Raw genomic sequence first — 10,942 nt, forward strand, 5'->3', positions numbered from 1 at the left:
CATATTATATAGTCTAGGCCTAAATTAAGCCCACATAAAGTTGGGTCTCTCCATCTAGGAGGACGAAACCCAACAAACTTCTCAGATCGACTAGTTTGAGGGTAATGTCAACCCGACAACTAAGCGACAAAACTCAAACTTGTTTCATGACAACACCTTTGTCATCATATCTGATCCATTATTATCTGTATAAATCTTTTTATGTTCTAACATCTTCTCATCCAAAGCATCACGAATCCAATGATAACGAACTTCAATGTGTTTCGAGTTTGAATGAAATGAAGAATTCTTGGCAAGATGAATTACACTTTGATTATCACAAAATAAGACGTACTTTTCTTGTTTCAACTCAATTTATATTGTGAATTTTTTCAACGACAATAACTCTTTTGATGCCTCCACATCAGCTTTAAGATCAACTTCGATTGTAGAAAGAGTAACACACTTTTGCAATTTAGATTGCCAAGCCACATTTCCTCTGAAAAAAGTCACCATATATCCTTAAGTAGATTTTCGATTATCCAAGTTTCCGGCCATATCCAAATCAGTATATCCAATTAACATAGGATTGTCACATCCCAAAGTTAGTTGAAGATTCACCGTTCCCTATAGATATCTCATAATCCACTTCACGGCTTCCTAGTGATGTCTCACCAAACCAACATCGTGCGCTATATCAGTTCTAGTACAAACCATAACGTACATAAGGATACCATATATTGAAGAATATGGAATGTTCTTCCTACAAAACTTCTTATCATCAGTAGAAGGACAACCAGTAGAAGGACAACCAATATGACTGAACTTAAAGAGACTTCAACTAAAGGAATACTCACCACTTTAGTTTTGTCCATATTGAAGTGTTAAAGAACTTTCTCAATGTACATCTCTGGTGACAAATGCAACTTTCTGTTATCTCGATCACGGATAATTCGAATCCCAAGAATTTGACGTGCTGGATCCAAATCTTTCATGGAAAACGAATTACTCAAAGTCTCTTTTAGCTCACTAATTTTAGAAATGTTTCTTCCAATAATCAGCATATCATCTACATAGAGTAGAAGAATAATAAAATCATCAGCATAAAATTTTCGAATAAAAACGCAATGATCGGTCTTGTTCATCTTGTACCAATGTTCAATCATAACTAAACTGAATTTCTAATACCATTGCCGCGGTGCTTGTTTCAAACCGTAAAGACTCTTCACTAACTTGTAAACATAGTCTTCTTTTAGTTTGTCTTGAAAACCCTCTGGTTGCTCCATATATATTCCTTCTTCTAAATTTTCATGAAAAATGTTGTTTTCACATCCATTTATTCAACCTCTAGATTAAGGTTAGCGGCTAAACCAAGAACCACACGAATACCACAAGAGCAAAAATATCGCCAAAGTCAATACATTTTCTTTGAGAGAAGCCTTTTACAACCAACCGAGCCTTATATATAGGTTGTGAAGTATGCTCATATTGCTTCAACCGTTAAAGCCATCGATTTTTCAAAGTTTTCTTTCCCTGAGGCAGCTTTGTATGCTCAAAAGTGTTATTCACACAAATTAGATTGTATCTCATCCTCCATGGCATCCATCCATTCCTTTTTATTTCAATTTCCAATGCTTCTTGAAAACTCTCGGGTTCTTCAACATTAGTGAAAAATACATTCATTTGCTATGTATCTAACTAAAGGACGTCTCTCTCGAGTAGACCGTCTTGGTTCATTAGAAGAAATTGACTCATCACCATTTTCATTCCCTTGCTGATTGTCATTTCCAGCATTAACTTCACTGCTAAAATCAAAATCAATAAAATCATTATTATTTAAAGGATTACCAGAATGTAAACTCATACCTTGATTTTCAGTTTGATCGTTGTTAGTGCTTATCAAGTTTGGAGCAACTGGAATTTGATCCATTTCAACCATATCCTCATTTACCTGAGTGGGAACAACCTCATATACCTTGTCGATATCTTCAATGGTATAATCCTCCATAAATACAACATCGCGATTAAACATAAGTTTCTTATTAATCGGATCAAAGAACCAATATCCAAACTCATCCATTCTATAGTCGACAAACACACACTTTTTGGTCTTGTCTTTCAACTTTCACCTCTCATCTTTGGGAACATGATCATAATCCATACACCATACTCTAAGATGATCATAAAAGATATTTTACCACACCAAACATGGTTTGGCACATCAAAATTCAAAGGAACACATGGTGTGAGATTTAACACATGTACCATTGTACTCAATACTTCACCCTAAAAGTATTTTGGCATCTTTGCTTATGAAAGCACACATCTCACTCTTTCCACCAATTTATATTCATTATTTCATCCAACCCATTTAATTGTGGTGTTTCGGAGGTGGTTTTTGGTGACGAATACCTTGATGTCGACAATACACATCTAAAGGTCCAATGTACTCTCCCTAGTTATCTGTTCACATTTCACCTTTTTTCAGTTTCCCTCTCAACTAAGACTTGAAACAATTTAAATTTGTTTAGCACTTGATATTTCGTCTTCAATGCAGAGGCCCAAAATTTTCGAGAATAGTCATCAATGAAGGTTACAGTAGTATGCACTACCAAGTGATCTTGAATTCATTGGCCTCAAGTGATCTAAATGACACTCGTCTTTGTTTTCCAGACAAACAATCTGGACATTTCTTCAACTGCACATTTGAAACCCCACATAGCACATTTTTCTTAGCCAACACAACTAAGTATTTCTTTCTAGTATGAGTCAAACGTTTGTGTCACACCTCAGAAGAAGAATCAACTTCACAAGTGTTGATGTAACATTTATATATTATAGAACGAAAAATATACAAATTCTAAAGTCTCTTAGCTTTAGAAACAACCATGGATCTCCTTTTAAGCTTCCATTCACCACCAGAAAAAGAATTACAAAATCCTTCATCATCCAATTTTCCAACCGATAAAAGATTGAAGCGAATATCAGAAATATGCTAAACCTGTTTTAGAACAAGAATAGTGTCATTGGCCATCTCAACACAAACATTACCAATTCCAACCACTTGAGCTTGACCAGTATTGCCCATACGAGCAATACCAAATTCAGTAGCCACGTTTGTTGAGAAAAAATCTCGTCGTGATGTAACATAAGTAGATACACCACTATCCAAAATCTATTCCATCTCATCACAAGACACATTAACATTCTCAACATCACTAAAAAAACAATAAGGAATCATCAATAATGGTAACATCATCACGATTCTCACCTTCTCTGTGGTTAAGAGTAGTGGGTGTGTTCTGAGTTTTTTTCTTGTTCTCCTTCTTCAGTTTAAACATTTTTTTCTTGATATGGACCTTTAGACCACAAAGATGACACTCAACATTTTTCCACTTATTAAAAGCCCCACGAGATTTACTACGATTACTCTCTTGCCATTTACTTCTCCCCTGGTTTCTTTAACCAAGACCTCGGATTGTAAAGAACAGTCTTGTGTCTTTCGTCTCATCTTTTCATTCAACACATTACTTTTTACTAAATCCATTGAGAGAATACCATCTGGAGAAGAATTGGACATAGTTGTTCTAAAAGTCTCATATGAATTAGGCAGAGTACCAAGTAAACATAAGCCCCGTATCTCATCATCAAAGTTGAGTTTCATAGCCTCCAATTGATTAATAATTTTTAAAAAAGTATTCAAGTGATCAGTCATCGGAGAACCAACTTGATACCTTAAGGACATCAATTGCTTGATAAAAAAAGTTTGGTATTACTTGTCTTTCTCTCATACAAAATCTTCAAGTTAGTCCAAAGAGTACGAGCATGAGTAATAGAAATCACATAGTTCAGAATATTATCATTAACCCATTGATGAATATAACCACATACTTGTCTGTGCAAAAATTTACAATCATCCACACTTTTTTTCTGCAGGCTTAACTAAAAAGAACGCTAGAAAATGAAAACTTTTCACATACAACAAATCTTCAATTTTAGCCTTTAATTACAATCATTCAAGCTCACCATTCTAGATGTGTTAGTCTCCATCCTTATACTCAAATAAACTAGGCTCTGATACCACTTTGATGGGAAAATATGTTCTTCAAAATAAAACTCTTTCCCAATTAATTGAGTATAAGAGATGAGAAAAATATAATGAAATAAAAATGATAATGCAAGACACGTTTTAGCGTGGAAAACCTCTCTTCAAATTGAGAGTAACAAACCACGAGACTAGTCAGACCACTTAATAATTCACTATCACCAGCAATGTTACAAATAGGGGTTCACTCATGAACTAGAGTCACTAATCAATTGCATCAAGATCACACAACAATTTTGGTAAATAACAACAAAGAGTAGAAATAGTAAGATCAACCAACCTTATCAACTCTGCAATTCTGGTTTCTCTTAAACATATTTGAAAGACCTATAAAACAGATCTTCACCGTTCAGAGTGTAGCCCTAGAAATAACCAATCAGCTGTCAACGTTTGAAGTCGATCAGACAATGCAAACTACGACAAACATAAATCTTCTCCTGCTGCTACCTTAAATCCTTGAATCTGTTTTTGCTTTAATACTCAGTTAATCTAAATGAAACATAATATCTTTCCACATTATATATTCTGGACCTAAATAAAGTCTATCAAGTTGGGTCTCACCAATTAGTAGGACAAAACCTAACCCAGTTGTGATTAAAATTGTGAAAATAGTGACTTTGAGATGTCTCATGGATGTTGGAATCTAGGATCTCTTGTGGAACTACGCAATGAATAGTTGGTAGGTTGTGCTTGTGCTCGGGTTTGTTATGGAGTTGGATTTGAAAATGGTCTATTTGAAAAAACTTATGTGTCTAAGTTGTAATTGAGCCGTAATTAGTCTAAGAAATTAAAAAATAACTTTTAATTTTAATGTAATTGAAAATTATTTTTTAATGTGTTTCTAGTTAAGTTTGTTATAAATATATATTTGAAAATTGTTTTTAATTTATAATTTCACTTGTATATATTAACTTTTTTTTATTATATAATTTTTCAATTTATTTATTCAATTGATACATAATAATTTATTAAAATTAACATATTAATCAATAATTAAGTATGTTTTCTAATAATAGTTTAACAAAATTAATTATTTTAACTTGTTCAATTATGTCATCCGGTCATGACCCACATTCATCGATAATATACTGTCTTACAAAAATTATATAAACAACCATTACAACAATAAGTGTGATAAAAAAAATACTTACTATTTGGGACTATTTTATTTTCAACAGTTCTTTTTAAAAAAGACAAAATCTTGTATGATAGATTTTATCCTTAAAAAGAAGATATATATTACAACAAAAATAGGGAAATTAAAATGATACATATGATCTTCAAAGTTTAATGATAACTAGAAATACAAATAATTAAAATAGATGTACATCAAATGCAATAAACAAAACAGTGAATTAAGTTTAATGATTCATGCTTCTTCTTCATCAACTTCATGATATACCCAAATGAAGATGATCATGAGTAAGTTGATCTCCAATACTTTTCAATTTCCTCAGCACTTCTTCCAGGAATTCTCCCAGCAATTAAAGACCATCTGTAACAAAATCAAATTTATTAAATTTATTCACCCACCACCATTTTTAATCAAAAACCCACCTCTCTCCCACTAAATTAAACATCCTTCTGATCAGAGTATCCTCATCCTCTGAAAATTCATGATTTTTTGATTCCTCATTATTCACCTCTGCAATCAAACCACATAAAATTCAAAAATCTTGAATTCTTCAATCAATATAATATAAGAATGAAATACCTGAGGTGGATGAGATACTTGATTCATCTTTAAGAAACTGGCCAGAAGAAGAATGCTCTGTTTCCGCCATTAATAACAGACCAAATCACTTCAACAAAGCTTAAGAGATGACCAATTTTACAAACATGAATGTTTTGTTAGTAAACCGTGCCACTATCTCTATTAATAATAATTCAAGATATTGATCATTACAATGCGTAAATGTTACACCTTTTAGAAATAAAGTATTAAAAAATTAAGTATAGGCATAGAAGAATGGTAGTTGAATAGAAAGTTGGTTTTTGGTCCAACCTTTGATAGGTAGTTGGCAATTTCATAATAATTTCTTTATTTTATTTTAGTATTATTTTTTTTCATCATTATAACTTTACAACTGAACTTATAACATTCTAAATAATATTAAAATATCTAGGGGACTGGAATTCGGGAGGCCCAATTCAATTAAAATATTTATGACCCACAAAATAAAAAATTATAGTAATTAAACTTTTTAATAAAAATAAAATATATACATAAATTCAATATTTATTATATAAAAACTTTTATAATATATATAAAAAATATTAATATAATTGAGAAAAATATATATTTATACAACTACATGATTTGATAAGGGATGCTAAAAAGTCAACAAAATAATGATAATATGAGACAATTTGAAAACGCTAGATTAGGTTAAGAATTGGATCGGGTTGGAAATTTTATTTATATTTTTTTTTTGGTATGAATTCAAACTTATTTAAAATTTATTTATTTAAATATTGAATTAGATATAATAATGTTCTAAAATATATTTTAATTATGTACATATTAACCAATTTAATAATATTTATCCACTCAAACTTATTTGAGCTTACTATAAGATCCCTATAAGATGTATGCATGTGTATTACGATTAGAAAATTTTAGCTGAATAATTAAAAATTTATCTTTGTAACAAAGATTAAATATTCAAGATTAATAATATATAAAAAGAAAGAGATAAGGTAGCCAGGATTTGTGGAATTTAATAAATAAAGATAAGACCTTGGAGGTGTGAGTGGTCCCATTTGAAAAGATAAGTCAAAAAAGGTGGATAAAAAAACAGGGTTACTACTTACTTGTACTTGTATGCATCCCACAAAACAAATCATGTATATTGTTTATGTTTTTTTTCTTTCTACTAGGCTGTGGGTAGAGTCGAGATGTTTTTCTAATATTCAAATGGATTCCACTCGAGATGTTTCATATAAGCTATTGTTTGTTTGTCACACAAACTAGATCAGAAATAAGATTTGTGATTCACAAGACAAATTAATCTATGATATATCTATGATATAAGATTGTCCTTAAAAACAAATTAATTTAGCCAAATGGACATAAATGAAGGGTAACTAACAACACACTTTCCAATTCAAAAACTTTAAAATTTCTAATATGTAAAAAAATTATATATTTTTCTTATGCTGTAGTTAGGGGTGAGCATTGAGTGAATTAATCCGAAACTCAATTCAATTCGAAAATCCTAAATACTAATTCGGATTGGATATTTCGGATTGAATTGAGATCGGATTAATCGGATTGGATTAGGTTTATTCAAATTATCCAAACTATCTAAATAAAAATATATTTTTTTAATATATTTTTCTTTAAATTAAATTTCATCTCAATATAATATATATTTTACTTATCATCACTTTGACAACGATATTTATTATTATTATTTATTTTTTTTAGATTAAAATTTAATAATAAAAAAATTTCGAATTAAAAAATAAAATAAAATTTGTTGACTAATTTCAAGTTGATTTATATAAATATTTTTTAGTTTGGATTATCCAAACAATTTTCAATTTAATCCGTATCTGATCCGTATTAATTAGTAAAATGATTTGAATTACGGATTGAATTTACCCATTTGCTCACCTCTAATGTAGTTGTTTCCCATTTTTTGTCAGGCCAATTCACTATATCGAAAATAAGGGAAAAAAATATAATAAAATATCATGTTATTTTTTATCTAACAAGTAAAAAGTTATTTAATTTTATTATTTTTCAAATCGAATGATGTGCCAATAAATATGAAAAGTGTGGCTGTGTTCTAATATAGACTTAGATTTTTGTTTTGTTTGGAGTAGAATTATAGCCAAATAATTACATGTTCATGAAATCAATTATACTATAATATATTATAGATTACTTAGTTAAAAATTTGAACTTATATTGTTAATATTGTCCAACGTTCATCAAATTTGGTGTTAAATTTAAAATAAAAAGTCTTATTAGCCTAGGTGGTTAAAGGGTTGTACTTGTTTGTTATGTAGCAAGTTTGAAACATACATTTAACATTTTTAATTTTAATTTTAACCGTTTCAAGTTTATGAGCGTGTCAACCCACAATCCAACCCAAATATCCATTTACTCTCACACATATATTCAAATTAACCACAACTCTCCACCCGACAATCCGGACACTTTGAAATTTAGCATCATTATATATAAATTACTTAGTTAAAAAGTTGAACTTATATTGTTAAGAATTTCATTCGTTCATCAAATTTTGTTTTGAATTTATAACATAAAGTCTTATTAGCCTAATTGGTTAAAGGATTTTCTTGTTTTGTTATGTTGCAAGTTCGAGACATAGATATAACATTTTTAATTTTAATTTTAACCGTTTTAAGTTATAGGTGGGTCGTCGCACAATCCTACCCAAATATCCATATATCTCACATATATATCCAAATTAACCACAGTTCTCACCCCAACAATCTGAACACTTTGAAATTAAGTATCATTACATTTATATATATATATATATATATATATTAGTGAGTTAAAAAGTTGAGCTTATATTATTAAAATGTCACGCGTTCATCAAATTTGGTGTTGAATTTAAAATATAAAGTCTTTTAACCTAGTTGGTTAAAGAGTTATACTTGTTTTGTTAGGTTGCAAGTTTGAAACAAATATATAGTATTTTTAATTTTAATTTTAACCTTTTTAAGTTTATGAGCGGGTCAACCCACAATCCAACCCAAGTATATATTTACTCTCACATATATATCCAAATTAACCACAACTCTCGACCCGACAATCCAGACACTTTGAAATTAAACATCATTATATATATATATATTTGTATATATATATAGATTAGTTAATTAAAAAGTTGAACTTATATTGTTAAGAATATATGTCGCGTTCATCAAATTTAGTGGTGAATTTAAAATATAAAGTCTTATTAGCCTAGTTGGTTAAAGGGTTGTACTTGTTTTTGTTAGATTGCAAGTTCGAATCATTCCCATAACATTTTTATATTTAATTTTAACCATTTTAATTTTATGAGCGGGTCAACCAATAATCCGACCCAAGTATCAATTTACTCTCTCATATGTATCCGAATTAACTACAGTTCTCGACCCGACAATCTGCCACTTTGAAATTAAGCATCATTATATATATATATATATACTTATATTATTAAGAATGTCATGCGTTTATCAAATTTGGTTTTAAATTTAAAATATAAAGTCTTATTAACGTATTTGGTTAAAGGGTTGTACTTGATTTGTTAGGTTAGAGGTTCGAAATATACATATAGCATTTTTAAATTTAACCGTTTTAGTTTATGGGCGGGTCAACCCACAATCCGACCCAAGTATCTATTTACTCTCACATATATATATCCAAATTAACCACAACTCTTGACCCGATAATCCGGACACTTTAAAATTAAACATTATTATATATATGTATAGATTAGTTAGTTAAAAAGTTGAATTTATATTGTTAAGAATGTCCCACGTTCATCAAATTTAGTGTTAAATTTAAAATAAAAAGTCTTATTAGTCTAGTTGGTTAAATGGTCGTACTTGTTTTGTTATGTTGTAAGTTCGAAACATACATATATCATTTTTAATTTTAATTTTAACCGTTTTAAGTTTATAGGTGGGTCGTCGACCCGACAATTCGGAGACTTTGAAATTAAGCATAATTATATATAGGAAAAAAGCTCACTTAAAAACGTATATATACTTATATAACTAGCTCACTTAGACGTATGTACTAATAAAAGGTTATATACGTACTATAAAAAATTGGTTCATTTAACCTATTTTAGTAAATTATAGTTAATTTTTATTTATATATTTATTAATTAAATATTAATATATTTTCTCTCTCCTTCCTTTTTCATTAATTAAACTATTTAAATTTATTTTATTCTTAAATTTTTTATTAATTTTATATTAATTTCTCTTTTTTATTTCATTTTTTTTTATCAATTTTTATTTCTCATAATTCTTAAATTCTCATTTTTTAAAGTTTTTTAGTAATTTATTTATAAATTTATATTTTACTGTAATATTTGTTCGAAGGATTTCTTTTAATATTAACAAAAATATAATTAATAATCTTTTATTTAATTTTTTATTTATAATTTATAATACTAGTAAGGAACATTGTTTTGTTTAATATTTGATTATTATTATTTTTTTTAATGAATGAGTCACTATTATTATCTAATTCTTGATTATTAATTAATTTAGTTTTATATTGAAGAATTTTTATTATTAAAAGGATAAGTCATTGTTATATCAACTATTATGACTAAATAATTTTAAAATAATTAATAATAAATATTAAATAAGAAAACAAAAATAAAAAAAAGAAGAAATATAAAGTTAAAATAATTATATATATATATAAAATAAAATTAAAATAATTAATAATAAATACTTATAAAGAAATAATAAAACTTTTATGAAAAGATAAAATTAAAGAGTACATTTATTAATGAAAAAGAAGGAGAGAGAAAATATATTAATATTTAAATAATAAATATATAAATTATAAAATAAAAATTAATTATGATTATTAAAATTATATATATATATATATATATATATATATATATATATATATATATATATATATATAATAACGATAAAACTGTGGATAAAATGAGGAAATAAATGTATGTTCTGTTATTTTTTTAAAATTATATAAATAAATAATGAATTAAATAAAAAATTTAAAAATTAGGAGTAATGTTACATTTTTACCGTTAAAAAATAAAAAAAATAAATATTTTTTTAAGACTTTAACCCACCCGAGCCCCTAAATTATATTTGTGTCGCGAATATGACTCAGGTAAGTAGGTA

The 10,942-nt window shown here is 28.1% G+C and overlaps 1 protein-coding gene across 1 annotated transcript; it reads right to left on the bottom strand.

The window, feature by feature from the left end:
* Window positions 1-5,214: 5,214 nt before the first annotated feature.
* On the bottom strand, window positions 5,215-5,948 carry LOC124942900 (MYB-like transcription factor ETC1). Its single transcript, XM_047483469.1, has 3 exons — window positions 5,799-5,948; window positions 5,642-5,729; window positions 5,215-5,579 (listed from the first exon to the last, which is right to left on the bottom strand). Exons 1-3 carry the CDS (start codon window positions 5,866-5,868, stop codon window positions 5,501-5,503), a joined length of 237 nt encoding a protein of 78 aa, XP_047339425.1. The 5' UTR covers window positions 5,869-5,948; the 3' UTR covers window positions 5,215-5,500.
* Window positions 5,949-10,942: the final 4,994 nt, after the last annotated feature.

This window comes from Impatiens glandulifera, chromosome 6 (assembly GCF_907164915.1).
Source record: "Impatiens glandulifera chromosome 6, dImpGla2.1, whole genome shotgun sequence".
Classification (NCBI taxonomy): domain Eukaryota; kingdom Viridiplantae; phylum Streptophyta; class Magnoliopsida; order Ericales; family Balsaminaceae; genus Impatiens; species Impatiens glandulifera.

Excerpts from the sequence above, each read along its gene's own strand:
- LOC124942900 (XM_047483469.1), bottom strand. The coding sequence starts at position 5,868 with ATGGCGGAAACAGAGCATTCTTCTTCTGGCCAGTTTCTTAAAGATGAA. Across the intron at positions 5,730-5,798 it reads AAGTATCTCATCCACCTCAG|AGGTGAATAATGAGGAATCA; the intron begins GTATTTCATTCT and ends GTTTGATTGCAG. Across the intron at positions 5,580-5,641 it reads TTTAATTTAGTGGGAGAGAG|ATGGTCTTTAATTGCTGGGA; the intron begins GTGGGTTTTTGA and ends ATTTTGTTACAG.